At 39.3% G+C, this 22,933-nt stretch overlaps 1 protein-coding gene across 1 annotated transcript in view; it reads right to left on the bottom strand.

The window, feature by feature from the left end:
- The window catches only part of LOC306867304 (protein kinase C alpha type-like), a 207,216-nt gene that overhangs the window by 23,062 nt on the left and 161,221 nt on the right, over positions 1-22,933 (bottom strand). The window contains exons 8-13 of the mRNA XM_079412907.1: positions 20,054-20,147; positions 11,568-11,708; positions 10,200-10,373; positions 8,174-8,265; positions 7,317-7,379; positions 4,869-5,007 (exon numbers count right to left, since the gene is read on the bottom strand). Coding sequence (XP_079269033.1) covers positions 4,869-5,007; positions 7,317-7,379; positions 8,174-8,265; positions 10,200-10,373; positions 11,568-11,708; positions 20,054-20,147 — 703 coding nt within the window. The remainder of the gene's footprint in view (positions 1-4,868; positions 5,008-7,316; positions 7,380-8,173; positions 8,266-10,199; positions 10,374-11,567; positions 11,709-20,053; positions 20,148-22,933) is intronic.

The raw sequence follows: 22,933 nt of genomic DNA, 5'->3' as shown, positions 1-22,933 counted from the left end.
GTGGCCACCCTGCCCGCGGTCTGTGGAGAGGTTGCCACCTGACGTGGCATATCAATCGGCTAGAGATGTTAGCGGTGTTCCGTGCACTCAAGCACTTCCTCCCAGACCTGAGAGATCACCACGTGCTGGTGCGCACCGACAGCACGGCAGTGGTCTCTTACATCAACCACCAAGGAGGTCTGCGGTCGCGCCCCTTGTATAAGCTGGCACACCAGATCCTTGTGTGGTCCCAGGGCAAGCTCCTATCACTGAGAGCTGTGCACATTCCTGGGCATCTTTATGTGGGAGCAGGCGTCCTGTCGAGACAGGGGCCGAGGCCCGGGGTATGGATCCTTCACCCTGAGGGGTGAAGCAGATATGGAAGGTTTTTGGCCAGACACAGGTGGACCTCTTCGCCACTCGAGAGTCAGCGCAATGTCCCCTCTGGTTCCTCCAGCTCCTCCGGGACTGGACGCTATGGTACAGACGTGGCCGAGGCTCCGTCTGTACGCCTTCCCCCCGATCGCTCTGCTCCCTGGAGTTCTGGCGAGAGTGCGCTGGGACGAGGTCAGTCTACCGTTAGTAGCACCGTTCTGGCCGGGCCGAGTATGGTTCTCGGACCTGATATCTCTCCTCGACGGCACTCCGTGGGAAGTGCCCGTCAGGAGGGACCTCCTCTCACAGGCCGGGGGCACCGAGGTGCACCCTCGCCCGGAGTGATGGAAGCTGTTGGTGTGACGCCCTGAGGGGGCACAGCTCATAGCTTCCGGTCTGTCAACCGAGGTTGTCGAGACCATCCTCCAATCCAGAGCTCCCTCTACGAGGAAACTGTACGCCTTGAAGTAGAGGCTCTTCACTTCTTGGTGCGGGGACCGCCAGCTCGACCCAGTCAACTGCCCCGTTGGTGCAGTACTGGAGTTCCTGCAGGCCCGTTTCTCCGCAGGGGTAACCCATTACACTGTTAAGGTGTACGTGGCAGCTATTTCGTCATACCACGCCCTTACCGGTGGCCAGTCAGTGGGTAGACACCCCCTGGTTACACGTTTCCTCCGCGGTGCGCTGAGGCTGAGGCCTCCGGTACGATCTCGTCCCTACGTGGGATCTGGCTGTGGTTCTGGAGGCTCTGTGCAATGCACCTTTCGAGCCCATTCAGGAGATAACTGAGAGACTCCTCACTATCAAGACCGTTTTCTTATTGGCTATCACCTCTCTGAGGAGGGTGAGTGACCTTCAGGCCCTGACTACAGCCTCTATTCACTTTGCACTTTCACTAGTGCGAGCACTAGACGCATACATCCACAGGTCCTCCCTGTGGAGAAAGTCGGACCAGCTGCCTGTGTGCTATGGTCCGCCTAGGAGGGATCTTCCTGCTACGAAGCCCTCCGCTTAGTAGGTGGATTGTGGGTGTCATGGCTTTGGCATACGAGGCCTCTGAGCTCCCCCCGCCGGTGGGAGTCAGAGCGCACTCAACCCGAGGTGTGGCGGCCTCCAAGGCCTTCTGGGCAGGTGTTCCATGCAGGACATCTGCAACGCAGCTGGGTGGTCCACGCCCCTGACTTTCGTTAGGTTCTATGACCTCGACATCCGAGCCACTCCCGGCTCCTCTGTCCTTTCGTCCTGACACCAGGCAGGGACTTGTCAGTCTGGCGGCGTTGGTATCTCGTTCCCATATGCGTTTTCGACGCAGCTCGAAGTTCCTGGAAGGGAACGTCTCAGGTTACGTATGTAACCATGGTTCCCTGAAGGGAACGAGACGCTGCGTCGCGTTGCCACACTTCCGGCATCCCTGCCAGCGCTTGCTTCATGACTTGAAGCTGAAGCCGGCTCCGCCGCACGTGCTTATATGCTTCCTGGTCGTGACGTCACCCCGCCCGTGACGCCTCGCCCTTGTTTGACTGATTACACATCATATTCAGAGCCTGGTCACGCTGAAGGCGTTCCCGTATGCGTTTTCGACGCAGCGTCTCGTTCCCTTCAGGGAACCATGGTTACATACGTAACCTGAGACGTTTTCTAGACTCTTCTATTTAAATGATTATAAAGGTCACTGATCAGACCTGAGGAGATCAATAAGTGAGGAATTAGATGAAGCAGGGAGCTGTCATGACACATGAGCTGAAGACTTCAAGACAACTCTTGAAAGGACTCAAAGAGTCATAAGCAATCTGCAAGCTATGTGCCAGATAAAGAGATCAAAGATTCCCCAAATCCTTCACACACACACACAAACATTCTGTATCAAAGCACCCAATCCTGTCCGGAGAACCAAACCGCCTCGTTTGTTTTAAAAGCTATCTTTGAGATATGAGGATGCTGCCAGGAATACATCATGTTTATGTTTGCTTTCTCTCTTCCCACCTACAATATGCTTTTCACATCTCCTTTTGTGTCATAACGCTGGAGGAGAGCATGAAGTTCCTGCAACCCACACTGCTCTGCAGCTTGATCCCCCCTCACACACACGCTCACACACACACACACACAAGATATCAAGCTGCCACATGCTTCAGTGGAAATGTCACAGCGCTAATCTACAGGTCAATATCGCTGTGGGCTTTGCAAAGAGAGCAAATTAAAATGTGGCTATTAGTGAAAGGTGTGGCCATGTATGTAACAAAAAAGGCAGAAACGAAACATTTACAGTATGTTTAAATACATATGAAAAAAAAATGAACTCTTATTATAGATTGCAAAGTAATTAGATACTAATTAAAATGACACATAAATTAAAAGGGTGATTTCAGACTGACTAATCGATTTGACTACTCAACGGAAAGGCAGTTAGGGAAGAGTAACTAATTAAAGGCAATTATATAAAAATTAACTAGTGAAATTAGTTTTATTGAATATTTTATTTCTAATAAACAATTAAAATCTACAATATATTCCATGTTTATATAAACATTTAATTATTTTAAGTATTTATTAAACCACACTTATTTAAAAAAATGGGCAGTATTTTGAATGTGACAAAATGGGCTGGTTTCACTTAAGAATTATCAAATTCATAGGCATGTGTAGGAAAATGAGCTGTATTGTACGTACAATTACAGTGCCACATTATTGTTTAATAAAGACTTACAGTGCCCTGCACTAATATTGGCACCCTTGGTAAATATGAGCAGTGAAAATAAATCTGCGATGCAGATCTTAACATTGAAGTAAAACAATTGGTGAGAAAATCTCATGATGAAAAAAATGTTTTTCTCCAATGCATGTTGGCAACAATTATTGGCACCCCTAGAACTTCTTATGAGTAAATAATCTCTGAAGTATATTCCCATTCATATTTACATTTTTAGTACACCAGGGTGACTAGGAGCATGAAATTGTCCAGCCATGACTTCCTGTTCCACAGGATTATAAATATGAGGGACACAAAGGCTACTGGATCTTTAATGTTGTGGGCCTATTTTTCTGCCGGAGGTCCTGGAATCTTGTTCAGATACATGGCATCATGGATACTATTAAATACCAACAGATACAAACCTGACTGCCTCTGTTAGAAATCTTATAATGGGCCGTGGCTGGACCTTCCATCAGGATAGTAATCCAAAACAAAAATCAAAATCAACACAAAAATGTGTCACTGAGCACAAAATTAAGCTTCTGCCATGGCTGTCTTAGTTCTCTGACCTGAACCCTGTAGAAAATGAGTGAGGTGAACTGAAGAGAAGAAGCACCAACATGAGCTGTGAATCTGAAGGATCTGGAGTGATTCTGGATGAAGGAATGGTCTCTGATCTCTTATCAGATGCTCACAAGTGTTCCAAACTCTTCAGGCATTATAGGAGAAAACTTAGAGCTGTTATCGTGGGAAAAGGACATTGCAATAATTTGGTGCCAATAATTGTGGCCAACATGAACTAGAGAAAGCATTTATTTCACAATGAGATGCCCCCCCCCCCACACACACACACTTTCAATTGTTTTACTTCAATGATAGGTTTGATTTTTGAAAAATCAAAAGGATAAAGATGCAGGTATGTTTTCACAGCCACCTTTGCTCGTATTTACCAAGGGTGCCAATATTAGTGGAGGGCACTGTATTTCCATGCGGTTCCTTACACAATACTATGAAATGACTTTGAAATGCTTTTATCATAGAGCATGATTTGAAAGATTTATACATTTTGATGTTTGCCTCACATAATCAGCTCCATATGTATGGCTTTTCTGATGTAGTAAACTTACTCAGTAGCTCACCTGGTCCACAATGCACTTGCACTCGGGTACGAGTCCCATGAAATATGAGCCATGATAAAAGAGCGCAAAGATTTGAAGAAACAAGCTAAAATTACATGATTACTTCGGCAATGCATGTGTGTGTCTTGTTTTCTTTTATTGACACTATCAGTAAGTTAAGGGTTTAGTGTAGGTTAACCTTCATTTCTGAACTGCCATCAAAAACTCCGGATTCATGTTAATCTGTTTCAGATAAAACTAAATCTGAAAACTCCCTGGACATTTCATTTTGAAAGTGCTGTGAAAAGAAGCAATATAATATCATTTTGCAGAGATATCACCACAGGTAAGTTTTTACAAAGAGCCTGGGTTGTCTGATATTATATGAGTTGTGTGTTTATAAGCTTGTGTGAGTCTGGTTGAGAGGTCAGCAAGGGTGAGGACTTCAAGGCCTGAGGTTGTGTCCTACATGCAGTGAATATGACAGAGGCAACCGGGCCATTCGATTTCATTTGACATTAGTTATCACTCTCTCCCTGGAGTTTGATAACCTACCTCCTCTCAACTTTCATTATATTGATGAATGGCCAAGATACATCTCCTTTTGTGTTCCACAGAAGAAATAAAGTCATACAGGTTTGGGGTGGCATTATGGGTGAATATAGGTAAATGCTTTTTTCTATGCAGTCTCAGTCGTCCCTTACCTCTGGGGCGATGTAATCCGGCGTTCCACAGAAGGTGCGTGTCGTCATGCCCTCATACATGTGTTCCTTACACATGCCGAAGTCTGCAATCTTGATGTGGCCCTCGGAGTCCAACATCACGTTATCCAACTTCAGATCTCTGAGGACAAAATGCACAAACCAGGAGTATGAAATTCACTGCAGATAACTAATGTTCATGGCAGACACTGTGTATCTGCCTTCCCTTGTTTCACCCGGCAGACAGTTCACAGTTAATAGTGTGGTCTTTAGCTGTGGGAGCGTATGGCCGCGTGCGAGTGGACAGTATAAGCGAGGTCAGGGCGACCTCAGCCACGCTCAGCCTTCATCATCAAAGAGCATGAACGCTGCAGCCCTGCAGGGACGGGAACGGCGAGTGTGGAGCTGAATGCAGACAGCGCTGCAGATAAACAGCCTTTCTTACAGCACCCTTCTCCTCAGAGAGTGACTCATTCTCTGGGGAGGAATATTTATACTGCATTTCTTGGGTGTTTCGGACCTGCTAAACCCTGAGTAATGTTGTTTACAACAAGCAATATGTGTTTTCAATGACACTGTGTTTAATCTCCACACATCTGATGTCTATCATTTTCATCTCGTTCAGGTAGCAATCCTCTAGAATATGGATATGTTAGCTATTGCAAATAACAGCTGGGAGCTGACAGTTTAAAACAGCTTAAGCTCTATGCATAACATTTTGCTGTAATGAAAATGATTATAATTTTTTTTTTATGTAAAAGCTTTAACAAAATAAAATCAAACTTGAGAAAACATTTGCTTTTAAACACTCCGAAAGTCTAAGACATAGACTATTTTAGTGAATTACAGTTCATTAAAGCAATACGGTTCATTATTTTCTTTACAGTGCATGACACAGGCATTTCCTGCTAAAACCTGAGTAATAGTTTTTCTTAATTTTTTTTTTACACAAATGTGTTCTATGTACAGCATCTGTAACATTCTGTTCGACAGAAAAAGTGTGTAAAAACAGATACAGAAATGGTATTTTTATCTATATCCACTACTTCTGAATATCTCCTATCATGATGAAGTTGGTAAACCCAGCAAATTTTGTTCAAAATTCACACAGATGTCAGAAAGTGTCAAGCGCTGTTTACATGTAGGAATTGCTGTGATACATAACCAGTTAATCGGCAAAAAAAAAAAAAAAAAAGTGACCCTGGACCACTAAACCAGTCATAAGTAGTAGAGTTATATTTGTAGTAACAGCCAACACTACATTGTATGGGTCAAAATGATAATTTTTTTATTTTATGCCAAAAATCATTAGGATATTAAGTAAACATCATGTTTGTTGAAGATATTTTGTAAATTTCCTGCCGTAAATATATCAAAACTTAATTTTTGATTAGTAATATGCATTGCTGTGGACTTCATTTGGACAACTTTTAAGGCGATTTTCTCAGTATTTAGATTTTGTTTTGCACCCTCAGATTCCAGATTTTCAAATAGTTGTATCTCAGTAAATATTGTCCTATCCCAACAAACCTTACATCAATGGAAAGCTTATGTATAAATGTATACATGTATAAATCTCAATAAAAAAAAAAAAGACCCTTATGATTGGTTTTGTGGTCCAGGGTCACATATAAGCAAATATTTGAAAAAACATATTGCTTTTAAAATGGCTTGATATAGACTTCCATTAAAGGTATTACAGATCATTACAGCATTTTGGTTCATTATATTGCTTGTTGCAGGCATTATTGAAGAGAACATTTGCTATGATTGCAAGTCATCAATATTTTCAGTCCATCTTCCCAGTTAATACTGTATATATAAACTTTTAGGCGCTCACTGACAGACATGGACTAAAAGTCACAAAAATCCAACTGTGATTTCACTGTCACTGTTGAAAAATCCAGCATTTGCTGGTTAGGTATGTTTTGAAGCATGGCTGTTGGTTTGAGCTGGTTTAAGATGGTCATGTGCTGGTCCTAAGTTGGTCCTGAGAAGGAGCTGTTTAGCTTAGGACCAGCACATGACCAGCTAAGAACCAGCTCAAACCAGCAGCCATGCTTCAAAACATACCTAACCAGCATATCATTTTTTTTCTCAACTCTTTAGATACTCAGTAAAAGCTAAACAGTACAATGCATGATTGTCCTGAATATACTGCAGTTATGTGGCATATAAACTAAGGGTCTTTCTCTGTACTGCTGTAACAGTAATAAAGAAAACGGAATTTTAATAGGTTTGTCTTGACGCCATCTCAGCTGTTTCTAGCTCTGTACTCAGCTAATCTAATTTGATCATGTGGAGAGTCACATCTGCTCCAATTAATGTGTGTTTTCCACTGATGGTGACACACTGACAGCATGTGACTGCATCTATAAGATCTACTGTGCTCCTCAATTCTGTGTAGAGCAATTACGTACTTTAATACTAAAGATGCTGTAATCCACTCACCTGTAAATAATTTCCTTCCTGTGAAGAAAGAAGAGTCCGACAGCAATCTCTGCTGCATAGAATCTGTCAACACAACACAGTGCCGATTAGTTAACATCACACATTCATTAACATGTAAAGGACATTTTGTTTTGTATTTCTCAGACTGACATCCCAGCCCTTACAAGAAGCAAAGGAAATAAACTTGCATTGATTGTTCCAGCAGAAATTTTCTAGCCTCTGTTGACAAGGTGAAAAAATGGTGTGGAGTTGGGAGCTCAGACATTTGCTGCTCACACATACATATGTTAGAATAACAACATGAACAACTATTTCAGGAGCAGCTCTTCGTGAACACTCCTCATAGGTTTCCTGGTAATATGTTTGCAGTTTTATTCATGCGTGAAGACTGGGTGTTGATGGAGCAAATGTTTACAGCTTTTCGTCTGTGCCATTTTTATACTGTATGTGTTTTTGCATTATTTACAGTGTACAGTAATTAAAAAACATAAAAAAATGACCATTTAAAATTATAAATATTTAAACTGTTTAATAAACATGGTAGTATTTGTACAGCTTTTAAATTTATTCTGATTTGAAGAATCTAAGACAAACCTTCATTAAGGATTAGAGTACATTTGGCAGCATTTTAAGTTGGAATGTGTTGGTGTTGGAAAGAAATGAGAACAGGTTACCATGCACTTTTCACAGTATAGCATGCATTAAGCTGGTGTTGCATAGCCACACAAACACACTGTGTAGACGAACCAGCATGTTCAGTCACATCTAAAGCTATGTGTCTTGCTTGACTAATGTGTTCATCATTAGACTGTTCTCGTGTGTTTTTGACTGACAGTAAGAAGTGAGTCACGTCTTACACGGCTTGTGGCTCCTTAAACTTGCCCACTTGCTGGATGTGATACATCAGGTCTCCACCGTTAATGTACTCCATTACAAAGTACAGACGATCCTGACAAAAGACAAATGAGATCAATTGTACAGCTGCAGAAAATAAACAAGTAAGCCCCTGTATGCAGTACTGAATCAATCCATGTACTGACCTCAGATCAGACAGGATGCAATTGACATATTGATATACTGTATGACAGAAACACTGGTGTCAGGAAAATCTGCTGTGAACTTCCCTTTTTTCTTTCTCAGATTGGTAAATTGATTACTTTCACAACCAAACACATATTGCATATTGACTAAAGCATTTCATAACCCTGGACAACAAAACCCGGTAATTTTTTTGAAACTGAGATTTATACATCACATGAAAGCCGAATACATAAGCTTTCCATAGATGTATGGTTTGTTAGGATTGGACAATATTTGGCTGAGATACAACTATGTGAAAATCTGGAATCTGAGGGGGCATAAAAATCTGAATATTGAGAAAATTGCCTTTAATGTTGTCCAAATTAAGTTCTTAGCAATGCATATTACTAATCAAAAATTACGTTTTGATATATTTACGGTAGTAAATGTACAAAATATCTTCATGGAACATGATCTTTGCTTAATATCCTAATGATTTTTGGCATAAAACGAAAATTGAAAATGTTGACCCATACAATGTATTTTTGGCTATTGCTACGAATATATGACTTATGACTGGTTTTGTGCTCCAGGGTCACAAATGTCTCGTAAGCGTCTCAGGGCTCAACAGTAAGGATGGTCTGCTGGCTCACAAATGGGTTTTCTGAGATGTATTCTACAGTTTTGGTGCAAATTCTGCTTATTTGTCACCATGATAATAATATCTAACTTTGTAGTAGTGCCCCAATCTTTAAACCCTGATTGAATAAGGAAGTCATGCTGGCTATGCTATTTACAAACTCTGGTGAGGACTCCACCACAGCCCCAAAACACAATATACACTGGTGAACAGCTCTGCAGACCTTTTCAAAAGGGCTGTGTCAGCTTACTCTGACACCAGTTATGTTGAAGAAGCATTGTGACCAACCCATGGAGAGTTACGGTGTTTGGAGTGAAATGCGAGTGGACATGATGGCTGGTTTGCTGTCTGCGTGCAGCTCATGAATATTTATAGAGGGCATGCTGGGATCTGTTGCATTATTCATCAGCAGGATGCCCATACTGAGAGCGGCCTGCTGTGACTCCTGGAGGTGTGACTTCCCCTGTCTCACACTTACAAAACCCCTGAACTATTACGTACATCAGTTGTTTGTCTTCATCTTTCTATGAAACAGAGAATGAGAATTTCTTCTTCATGCAGCTCTTTTCCACAATGAAAGTAACTGTCAAACTCCAAAGAGGACAAAAACACTATTAAAAGCAGAATCAAATTATCATAGAACAGTCAATATGACCTGAGTGCTTTACTCAAAATCTACTGAAACCATATGTGACCCTGGAGCACAAAACCAGTCTTAAGTCGCAGGGGTATATTTGTAGCAATAGCCAAAAATACATTGTATGGGTCAAAATGATAGATTTTTCTTTTGTGCTAAAAATCATTAGGATATTAAGTAAAGATCATGTTCCATGAAGATATTATGCAAATTTCCTACCGTAAATGTAGCAAAACGTAATTTTTGATTAGTAAAATGCATTGCTAAGAACTTCATTTGGACAACTTTAAAGGTGATTTTCTCGATATTTCGATTTTTTTACACACTCAGATTCCAGATTTTCCAATAGTTGTCTCTCGGCCAAATATTGTCCTATCCCAAGAAACCATACATCAATGGAAAGCTTATTTATTCAGCTGTTTCACACTTTCTGTTTCACAAAAGATTCGTTTTGGCGAAAGAAGGTTCTTCAGATTATAAAAAGGTAAGAAAGAGATGGTTCTTTGCGGAACCAAAAATGGTCTATGGCATCGCTGTGAAGAACCTTAAGCAAAAGACAATAGATATAAAGAGATGCATTTCTCACCACAGTCTGGAAGCAGGAGTGCAGCTGGGTGAGGAAAGGTGGCTTATCTCTCTGGGCCAGCACTCTCTTCTCCACCATTGTGCACTCCACATCATCATCCTGGATCACCACGTCCTTCTTCAGGATTTTAATGGCATACAGCTCCTCAGTGGACTTCATCTCTGCCAACATTACCTATGTTGAAAACAAACACACACTGAGCTGAAACTCGTGGTGTGGGTTAGTAAGTCATTTGGCATATGCAAATGTCACATTTACTGTTGCTTGGTATAATTTCGCAGGTGTAATTAGCCGCTTTTTCACTGTCGGGCCAGTGCAAGCCAGTGCTTTAAACGGGCCGGACGGGGTTAATAGCCTCAGACCTGTAGCACCGAGCCCAAAATCATGCTGCGTTTTCACCGTCGGGCCAGAAACTCTGTTGCGCTTCACTAAAACCCGCCCTTTACACGCCTCTCTGTAACAACGTCACACAACCCCATCATTTCATTAACAAAGAGAAGATTTATCAGAAAATTAATCAGAAATAAGTCACTGGAACTAGCGTGATCACAAAACTATGTTTTGCAATAGCCTATTAAGTGATACATTGGTCATAATGAATTAATTTATCAGGATTTAAAATTATTCACAGAAATAAAGTGATGTGAACGGAAAGAGGACAAATACCCTACATATTCAGTCGAGTCTGTTTCTGTTTATTTGTAGTCACAGTATACATCCCATTTAGAAAGAAAGATCATTTCTATCTAAATAGAAAGGCAAAAGAGAAACTCCACCTTTGTTCATAACCACTCCTCTAGCCCCAGCTGGCCTGCTTTAGCCCAAGGTTTTCGTCGGGCCAAAAAACCCCGGCCGTTGGCCCCGAGGAAGCACCGACGAGGCACGATCAATCCCCAGAAGTGACAGTGGAAATGTGACTGGCCCTGGCATGCACTAGCACGCCCGCTTTTGGCCCGACAGTGGAAACACGGCTATTGAGTCACTCCAATAGGACTCAGTGCAGTCACAAGTTTTGTGTGAGGGAGAAAACGTTCTCCATGCAGATTTCTCTTCTTTATAAGTACTCAAATTCATCAGAAAGCTGCTTGACTTCTGTGTAAGCTGTGCTTTATACAAAGCTACTGCTAAGCTATTGATGAGACAATGGACCCTTTATTGCCAGTGAAATTTTGATGAAATTTCAATAATGTGACTGCACCTTTATCCACAGAACCTATGGTATTAGTCTTCAGACTTTTTGGCTTTACAAAATTTTAGAGAGTTAAGCATGGCTTATTCACTCCACTGAGAATCTTTGTGAGATTAATCTTCAAAAGACATTCAAACATTTGTTTGAGGCATGACAGGACCAGTGAGTATGTGACTTACCTTCCCAAAACTGCCTTTGCCCAGAAGAGCCAGAAAATGGAAGTCATTGAGTTGAACTCTGTTCATGATTCCGGATGGTAAACTGAAGCGTCGATGATCAGTGGGAGTGATGACTTTCTTCCCAGGACCGAACTTTGCTTTCTACAAAAGTGATGGCAAGTGATCAATAACCAATCCATGCCCAAATACACACACATGAGCCTCCACAGCACTCTGTTGCGTGCTCAACTACACAATATGGTACTTCTTAGAAATGTGCTGTAACATGGTCAGGCCTGAGTGAAAATGACAGGACATGCAGAAAAATGTGTGCTGGGCTTGAGAGACGTCCACAGCTGCTGGAGAGAGATCTAAAGATGCTGTGGAGATCTTCAGGCCAACTGAACGAGAACACAATCTCCAGGCTCATCCTTACAATTTGCTCCCATACCCTTCTCAAAGTCTGTTCTGTATACAGTAAGGCATATCATGGTGACCTAGAGTGAGCTTGGCTTTAATGTCTGGGTTAATTTAAAGTCCATTCACACTAACAGTGATTCAGTCGCTGAAGGTCACCCAGTCACTGTCAGTTGCTGTGGCATTGCTGCTGTGTCCAACTGGATCAGTCGGCATGTGAGTCACACAATTTCACTATATCGCACCATACAGCCTGTTCACTAGGCTTGACACAGTAAATCCACTGATTTTAGTTTTGATGGTGTGGCAAAGGGATGTAAAGGTACTTAGTACTAGTATTAGTACTTATGAAGCACATATTAATGCCTTATTCTGCATGACCATATTTTAGATTCCTAAATCCTACCCATACCTAAATTTAACAACTACCTTACTAACTATTAATAAGCAGCCAATTAAGAGTTTACTGAGGTAAAAGGAAGTTAATAGTTAATAGAGATAATTGGTCCCCAAACTAAATGCAAAATGCAATTGACTGTATTTAAATGCTTGATTTCAGATTGACCTGACTGTTTTCTTTCTCTAGTGTGAAGGTGCCCTACAGTTAAACTCTGCTCTGTTTTGTTGCATTGCCTATGGTTGCTGACGTTCATGTCACCTTAATGGCCAACTCAATAAAAATGTATGAGACCGATCACTCCAATTCGCTGTCAGTGTGAACACCCCAGTATGGTGCAGCATGCTAAATAAACCTGACTCATGGTTGACACACAGGCCATCTTCCATTACTTGCATTGTGTCCGTCACAAATATCCACCTCAATATCAATGTACACACTTTCTTATAGCCTTTTCATCTGGTTAAGAAAATTACAAGCCTCCTGTACAGACTGTCAGAAGTTTGAGAAGATCTGTTAACTGGAAGCATGAAGTATAGCACTATTAACAGTATGGAGTCTTTAAGTGAAGCATGATGTTGCTCTGTTTGTGGCGTTCATATTCAGTGGAGCTCAGTGAGACTCTTCATGGTTCACCGGTTCACAGTGATAATGAGGGGCTTTCACCTTCCTTCAAACCCCGCAATTACAACTCCAACATCTTTCACACACTCTCACTGTATACTGCACTTTCACTTGCTGTTGTTTTGGTGTAAAAATCCACAGAGCATCTAGGGCACTAATGCACTCTCTATTTATTTATTTTTTTCATATCTGCTAATTATAGCTGTCCGCTGTGGTCAGTTGTGATATACTACAAATGTGCAATGCTCATTCTACAAAATGGGTGCCTTTTGCGTCCCTTATTAACATACTGTGTGTGTAGAAAATGACTTCTACAATTAACAACTAACACTATTTCTGTTATTATAGGTATTCTGGTCACACTTTATTTTAAGGTCCAATTCTCGCTATTAACATAAACTCATTATAAACTCCTAATTTGCTGCTTATTAATAGTTAGTAAGGTAGTTGTTAAGTTTAGGCATTAGGTAGGATTAGGGATGTAGAATATTTTCATGCAGAATATGTGCTTTGCAATTACTAATAAACAGCCAATATGCTAATAAGCAACTTGTGACAACTGGTCCCTGTACTACGGTAAAGTGTTACCGGTATTATTTTTCTAAGCAAAATTTGAGTAATATATATATATTTTTACAAATATACCCATTTTGATAATAATAATAATAATAAAGTAATAATAATAATAATAATAATAATAATGTTCTATCATTAAATAAAATAAAAACAAATCTCAGCATTGTTACCATGATTTTGTACAGTAAACAATGATTGACAATTTGACAAAAATAGCAATATATTTTTTTCTTTCTAATAAACAACCTATGCCTCCATAACATATAAAATTGTGCTGTCAATCCCGTTGCAATTCTGATGGCGTTTTAAGAATTATCAAAGGTTTCATATGCTAATTTAATTTGAGGCGGCTGTTATAAATTCTGTCACACTGATAATGATTTCCAAGAATTATTAAAGTGGTGTCATCCTAATGTCCTCTACAAATAACTAATGTGTATTAGGCAGGTGTGCAGACTTGCATGGCTAAGGACTTACACAATACTGATATATTACACAAGTATGTGACTGATTGCAGCTGCATTATTAATTGAATCAGTGCTGTGATGCATGATTTATTTATTTTTTTAATTATTAGGATCTCTCAGTTTCTCTTTCTGTAACTCTAAGTTTACTGTGCTGGTGTGGAGATCCCGAATGGACATGCTAACAGCTATCACATCAAATTTAAATTAAAGATACTTGCAGAGAAATGTATAACTGGTTCTGGTACCAACACACAAGCTCTTCTCAACAAGCTGTTATCACACTCCCAAACAATTTAGTTCTAGCTGGTATTTTCTAAGCCATTCTTATGTTACTGCCCCTTTATCATCAATATTTTGTTTTGCATTCCTCATTTGTAAACCACTCTGAATAAAAGCATCTGTTATACATGTTGGATGATAAACCTACTTTATGAAGGGAGCCATCGTGTGGTTGATTTTAGGTTTACCATGCTCAATTATTAACACAAAGAGCTTTCTTAGAGACTTCTTAAACAGCAGATCCAATCTTATACAGCAGGAGTTAGAAGATAAAAAACAACAACAGCAAGTAATGTCTCATTTGCTGGACACCAAATAGAACCAGTGTATTATAATGGACATTGTGCAAATTTCTAAAGCTAAAATGTAAGATAAGTTTTTTTTCATAGATTACATAGCAAATTACATTGTACTTTTTGGCAAAACAATAGTGTACTAGAATCTGTTTTGATATTTCTCACCTGAAGTAAGATGCAATTTTAGGGTCTCATTAGAAAAACCTGTAACATGCATGAAAGTTTCCATTGCACAAAAAAAGTTCTTTAGAAGGAAAAAAAAGGTTCTTCATATTAAAATGCTCTTCAAATGGTTCTTTTAAGAACTGTTCACTGAAATGTTTTTTTGGGGAGCACAAAATAGTTCTTCATTGCATTGCTCAGAAAATCCTTCTGGAACCTTTATTTTAAAAATAGAGACATAATGGTCACACTTTAGTTTGGGGACCAATTCTCACTATTAGCTAACTATTAAGTATGAGTTTTTCCTCAGTAAACTCCTAATTGCTGCTTATTAATAGTTAGTATAGTAGTAGTTAAATCAGATTAAGAAAACTAAAATATGGTCCTGCAGAATAAGACATTAATATGTGCTTTATAAACACTAATAAACCGCCAATATGCTAGTAATATGCAAGCTAATATGCAACTAGTTAATAGTGACAATTGGTCCCTAAACTAAAGTGTTACCTTTATTTCTTGTGTACATATATGCCATTCTGTAAAACTACAGTATCAAAATATCTGCATTTGCAGCTAAAAAATAAATATGGTAAGGGTTAATCTAAATAAACACAGCATATAAACATCCTGTGTAAAACTTTTCAAAGAAGAAGAGTTACCATACAGCCACCCACACAACATCGTTTTCATGTTTTCAGAGTTACTATTATATTAATATAATAGGATATGATACTATCTACATCGGGGTACAAATTAAGATGCACATTTTAAATAATATGTGAAATAGTGTAATTACAGATATAATTACATGTTATATTAATTACAATTACAGTGTAATAACGGTACATTAAAATGTAACTACAGTGTAATAACGGTACATTAAAATGTAACTACAGTGTAATAACGTTACATTAATTGTAATTACAGTGTAATAACGTTACATTAATTGTAATTACAGTGTAATAACGGTACATTAATTGCAATTATAGCGTAATAATGGTACATTAATTGTAATTACAGTGTAATAACGGTACATTAATTGTAATTACAGCGTAATAATGGTACATTAATTGTAATTACAGTGTAATAACATGTATGTACACAATTCATGCATTTGAATAAATTTTAAGTTAAGTATACAAAAGTTAAACACACCTAACAATATTTTGTAAAATATATGTACACTTCCTAATTATATATAGCAAATAATGCCTAGACAATGACCCAATAATACATTGTTATGCATCTATTCTCACATGCACATATTTAAGGGTTAAAAAATAGGCATTTCATTAGCATGTTGCTCTTTGAGAAATAGCAAACATCAGACACATCTATAAGAGTTATCAAGTGCTGCCCCCTATTGGAGATCTCATTTAAGTGCGCTTTACATCTACATGCAAACCCAAACACAAGTGCACTTGAGACTTTCAGCAGTGCAGTGAAACAAAAACAGTGTTAATACACTTTTTCAGTGAGTGTCTACAACAGAATCGTTCTGTGGTGCTAAATAAAAAGATGTGATCTAGTTGTCATTCGTTCAGGATGCACATGAAGCATGCTCAGGGTCAGAGTGTGAGGAAACCTTCTATAGAAGGCCGATGCAGATCACAAACAGCCAAAAGATCATTGCCTGTCCTTTAGCTTCTGTGCTCTGCTGTGCTATTTACTAACAACTGCAGTGCTTATGGCTGAAGAACTGGAATAAATGTGTTTGTGTGTCTGTGTGTGAAAGGAGCCAATGATTATTTGATAGATTTCATAGATTTAACTCTTATTTGACAGATTTTATGTTTAATGTAATAATTTGCAAAATACACTGTTGCCTTACAATAGGTATATAATAGGTTGTAGTATCACTTAATCATCTTTTGACAGTATATATACAGTATACACTCACCTAAAGGATTATTAGGAACACCATACTAATACTGTGTTTGACCCCCTTTCGCCTTCAGAACTGCCTTAATTCTACATGGCATTGATTTAACAAGGTGCTGAAAGCATTCTTTAGAAATGTTGGCCCATATTGATAGGATAGCATCTTGCAGTTGATGGAGATTTGTGGGATGCACATCCAGGGCACGAAGCTCCCGTTCCACCACATCCCAAAGATGCTCTATTGGGTTGAGATCTGGTGACTGTGGGGGCCATTTTAGTACAGTGAACTCATTGTCATGTTCAAGAAACCAATTTGAAATGATTCGAGCTTTGTGACATGGTGCATTATCCTGCTGGAAGTAGCCATCAGAGGATGGGTACATGGTGGTCATAAAGGGATGGACATGGTCAGAAACAATGCTCAGGTAGGCCGTGGCATTTAAACGATGCCCAATTGGCACTAAGGGGCCTAAAGTGTGCCAAGAAAACATCCCCCACACCATTACACCACCACCACCAGCCTGCACAGTGGTAACAAGGCATGATGGATCCATGTTCTCATTCTGTTTACGCCAAATTCTGACTCTACCATCTGAATGTCTCAACAGAAATCGAGACTCATCAGACCAGGCAACATTTTTCCAGTCTTCAACCGTCCAATTTTGGTGAGCTCGTGCAAATTGTAGCCTCTTTTTCCTATTTGGAGTGGAGATGAGTGGTACCCGGTGGGGTCTTCTGCTGTTGTAGCCCATCCGCCTCAAGGTTGTGCGTGTTGTGGCTTCACAAATGCTTTGCTGCATACCTCGGTTGTAACGTGTGGTTATTTCAGTCAAAGTTGCTCTTCTATCAGCTTGAATCAGTCGGCCCATTCTCCTCTGACCTCTAGCATCAACAAGGCATTTTCGCCCACAGGACTGCCGCGCATACTGGATGTTTTTCCCTTTTCACACCATTCTTTGTAAACCCTAGAAATGGTTGTGCGTGAAAATCCCAGTAACTGAGCAGATTGTGAAATACTCAGAACGGCCCGTCTGGCCCCAATAACCATGCCACGCTCAAAATTGCTTAAATCACCTTTCTTTCCCATTCTGACATTCAGTTTGGAGTTCAGGAGATTGTCTTGACCAGGACCACACCCCTAAATGCATTGAAGCAACTGCCATGTGATTGGTTGATTAGATAATTGCATTAATGAGAAATTGAACAGGTGTTCCTAATAATCCTTTAGGTGAGTGTATATACAGTATTGCTGGTCACTACTATTCATTCATAGTTTTGAAATTATAATATTAATCTAACAATCATATTTCATGCTCAGATGGCACCATTTTTATCACCTCTTTCATTAATCAGAGGTCAGATGTCAGTGGATGTTCATTGGAGCAATAAAGAAAGAGCAAGAATGTGTGTGTGAATTGTGTAAGTGAAAGTGAATAGAAACCTGAAAGAAGTTGGATTGCATCTTTGTTAGTAAATCTGATTTCTTTGTAGCAGCCTGAGCCACACAAATAATCAGAGGGAGTGAATTATAATACTCTAAGATGAACAGATAGAGACAGACGGGAGGCGAACAGGGCAGAGAGAGGAGGCTACCTTCAGCAGGTGGATATTGAACTGACAGGCCTATAAGAGGGGAAAAACTGGGATGTTAGTCTGCTATCTGCATACAGGGATACACAGGGACTGTGGAGACACAGCAGGTCTTTTCTTTTCAGACTTCTGCTGTAGATGCAAAAAGGCAGGAAACAAAGGTTACAGAACAAGGAGAGAGGATCGGTCAAACCAACAGTCACAGACAAATCCCTCACTGTCAGACAACTGACACAAGCATTAGCAAAACTGCAGAAGAGGGCATACAGAAAGCATTTTACCAGACTGTCTAGTATTGTTTGGCATTATTTCTGCTCATAGTTGCTAGGACAGTATTTGAAGCAAACATTGTCAATAAAAATGTTGGAAAAACAATCTAGTGCCTAATTTTGCAATACCTAGTCCCTGTTTCGTCAAAACACATTTGTTTCCCAACAAGAGGAGAACGTTTAAAGACGGACACTTGCTCTTCATCTCACTTTTTTTTTTTAGATTAGCCTTTCAAATAAGTGCAAACCATCATTACAAATTAGTTTTCCACAAATAAAATTTTTGCAAAGGTAGTTCAAAATTTGTACTACTCTTTACTACAACCAAAAGACAGTAAAATGTATTAATAGATTTTGCCCACCAAACTTTTGTTTAAATTCTTTTTTAAGATGCAATACTTTATTCTATTGGTCGATTACTGCAGATAACTGTAGTTTTTTATTTTATTTATATTTGTATTGTTATTTATTTTTATATGCAGTGGCCCAAAAAGTATTTGAACACTTAAGCCACATTTAAAAACACCTGAATTTAACTGCATAATCAAAGAAACAATCCTAGGGTTCATTTTTCTGGGATATTTTTTGCTTAGTTCCCTTCATGTTCACACAGGTGTCCATGCAAATTAACCACGGATTAAGTTTATCATATTAACTATCAACATGATCCACTGACAACCACAAGTTGTGCCCAAACTAAGCGTCACATTAATTTATAAACAATATTTTGATTGTTTTAACATTTTAAACCCAACAAACTTGTGGAATTTAATTTTATTTTTTAAATAAATGCAGCATTGTAATTATACATAATGCCATTTAAAAAGTTTTATGATCAAAGCTCTTTAGTTTTTATTGTGGGGAAATACATAATGTAATATATTGTATATGTCTGTTTATTAGATTGTGCAAGGCTTTTTAAGTGACTGAAGTGTCCGAATACTTTTCAGTGTCACTGTATCTGAGTATGTGCTTGTCTGAGAAAACTGCACATTCATCTAAAAGTCGTGATTCATGAACACTGTCAAAACCATGCCGCTTCATATGCCAGGCCTGGTTTCCACAATACCCCAGAAAATGAATGATAGTGAAATCACTAAAAGACTGTTTGATGTGAAAAAAACAAAACAGTTTGAGGAGTTTCCAAAAAGAGAGACACACAATAGCAAACCATTATAAAGCCAAATAGTCGTTGCATAATAAGCAAACACTTGACAAAGGGATCTCAGCACCCATCGTGTCCCTGGCATCCCTCAGCATCCCACCAACACACCAACCACGAGATCTCACCATGGAAACGGTTGCTATGGTGACCCTGACAGTGGCTTTTTGGTCTTCGAGAGTCACGATCTAGTCTTAGCCGCATTAGTGCATCCTAATATTCAGCACTGCTGGGACGCTGCTGTTATTTGAACATTCACTACACATTAAAGCGCGATTTAATCACTTGACTTGAGAGTGAACAGCCGTGCAGGACTCTTCAACGCTCCTCTGGCATGACAATGAGTCATGAATGAGTGTGTTTGAAGAGATAAACACACACGCTCACCTCAAACTTCTGCCGCATCTCCAGGTTAATGTCGTTTTCCTCTGGGATGGGCACGTTGTAGTACTCACCCTCCTCCTGGTTTAACATCTTATACCTGTCAAACAAGAGAATATCAGACACAACTGAAACTTTAAATAGTATCATGATACAGTCATGGTAAAAAAGCATGGTACAGTAATAGGAGCATACCAGGGTATTTCCATGGCACACTTTGTTTACAAAAAGTACATGCCTGCATATAAAGCATGGCTGTAAAAAGGCATAAACCACAGCAATGTGCATTAAAATGCTTTAATGACGGTACGCTGTCATCTGTAGATTTATGGCTTTAGTATGAAACCGTACTTCCTGTTGTCATAAATATGACATTATAAAGCCGAGGTAGCAGATCTGGTCTCTATCTCTCTATATTAAAATAAGTCACACTCTTTTGTCCATAGATCACTCTGTAATTTATAAGATACACTGTCGAAACTAGAAGCTGAGAGTATTGACTTTTTTAACGATCAGAACCAGTGATATTAAGGTGATACTGGGAGCAAATCAGATCAGGAATTTTTTTATTTCATTTCAAATAATACAGAAACTCTTCTTTGCCAGATTTCACAGTACTAAATCTCATGTATTATTACTATTTAATGTTTTGACACTTTATTTTACTTTTATATTACATTATAATAATTTATTATGGCTCTAAAATTTCTAAGTCATTGTAAAATAGTCTGCACCTGCTGTGTATTAATACACAAATCATTAGTTCCCTAACTGTTTTTTTTTTTTTTCATAAATGGCCGACAGTTGAATCTATAAGCTATAGCTGTGGTCGTAAGTTTATACACACCTTTTTAAATGTTAATAATGAAAAATAAATAAATAACAGGGATTATAAAAATAGCATTTTTTTGGTAAAGCCCAGAATAAGATTTTGCAAATATCAGATATCTACAAGACAAAATAATAGATGCATTTATAAAAATGACCTTATTCAAAAGTTTACATACACTTAGTTCTTAATACTCTCTTGTATGTCCGAAGCAGTTAAACCACATAATGCTCAAGACGTCAACGTGATGCATTAAGAGGGGGGTGTAAAAATGTTTTGGTAACACAATTTAGGGACCAGTTCTCACTATTAAGCAGTTGCTTATTAGCATGCATATTATTAGCATATTGGCTGTTTATTAGTACTTATAAAGCAAATATGAATGTCTTATTCTGGATGACCATATTATGGATCCCTTAATCCGACCTCATACCTAAACTTAACAACTACCTTACTAACTATTAATTAGTTAAGAGTAAAAAATTGGACCTTAAAATAAAGTGTGACCAACATTTTTTTATTTTGTTTAAAGCAATTTAGCAATTTAGATTAGGTAAACATGACGGTTACTGTAGTTCTAGACTAAATGTGAACATGCATTTACTTATCTCATTTGCACAAAAACAGATTCAGTATTCCTGAAAAAAATTAATAAAAACAGTAAAATAATTGCGACTTATGCTCGCAACGTCAAATGCAGAAATACTAATTCATGTGTTTATGACCTCAAGGTTAGACTATTGTAATGCTTTATTGGGTGGTTGTTCTGCACGCTTGATCAACAAATTACAGTTGGTCCAAAATGCAGCAGCTAGAGTTCTTACTAGAACCAGGAAGTACGACCATATTAGCCCGGTTCTGTCAACACTGCATTGGCTCCCCATCAAACATCATATAGATTTTAAAATCTTGTTAATTACTTATAAAGCCCTGAATGGCTTAGCTCCTCAGTACTTGAGCGAGCTCTAATCACATTATAGTCCTCCACGTCTGCTGCGATCTCAAAACTCTGGCCATTTGATAATACCTAGAATATCAAAATCGACTGCGGGTGGCAGATCCGTTTCCTATTTAGCACCCAAACTCTGGAACAATCTATCTAATGCTGTTCGGGAGGCAGACACACTCTGTCAGTTTAAATCTAGATTAAAGACACATTTCTTTAACCTGGTTTACACATAACACACTAATACACTTCTATTATTCAAATTCGTTAAAGGATTGTTAGGCTGCATTAATTAGATCAACTGGAACCGGGAACACTCCCCATAACACATGATGTACTCGTTACATCATAAGAAGAATGGCATCTACGCTAATATTTGTCTGTTTCTATTCTGTTTCTCAGTCCGTGTCCGGCTCAGATAGTGGATCGGCGCCGGGAGATGATGTATGTGGCCCTGATCGTCGGCGGAGGCCGGACCACCTGCCATGGCCTACTGAGCTCCCTGCACCTCCATGACCTCCTGAGCTCCCAGCTCCGCCACTGCAATAATATTCTATAAATAGTTGATGTTAATAAAAAAATTACAACTATATACAATTAATTATAAGTTTATATACACCTTAGTGAATATGTGCAGTGTTGAGGAGACACTTTTAAAAGTAATGCATTATAATATTGTGTTACTCCCTAAAAAGTTACTGATTGTGTTAGGTACTTTTTATGGAAAGTAATGTGTTGTTACTTTTGCGTTACTTTTTCTCATCTGGGTTGGGCTTGTTTGTTTGTTTTAATATAAAAAATATATATTTTTGGCAAATGTAAAAGCCCTTTCACATTTGAAGGGGGGGGGGGTAGAAGGGTTCCGGCTGGAGCGGCCGGGACGAGGACACGGCCACGGCCACGAAGACCACCTGCCATGGCCTCCTGAGCTCCCTGCACCGCCATGGCCCCCTGAGCCCCTTGCTCTGCCATGGCCTACAGAGCTCAAAGCTTCGCCATGGCCTCCATCTGTCTGTTCCGCTCTGGAGGTCCCCATCCTGTGTTCCTGTCCGTGTCTGTCCTGAGGGGCTTCCAGAGTGCCAATTTTATTAATTTATGTATTTTCTGTTGA

The sequence above is a fragment of the Barbus barbus genome, assembly GCF_936440315.1.
Source record: "Barbus barbus genome assembly, chromosome: 4".
NCBI classification, from domain to species: domain Eukaryota; kingdom Metazoa; phylum Chordata; class Actinopteri; order Cypriniformes; family Cyprinidae; genus Barbus; species Barbus barbus.
The sequence above is the reverse complement of the archived record's forward strand: the minus strand, read 5'-3'. Positions and strand labels throughout refer to the sequence as shown.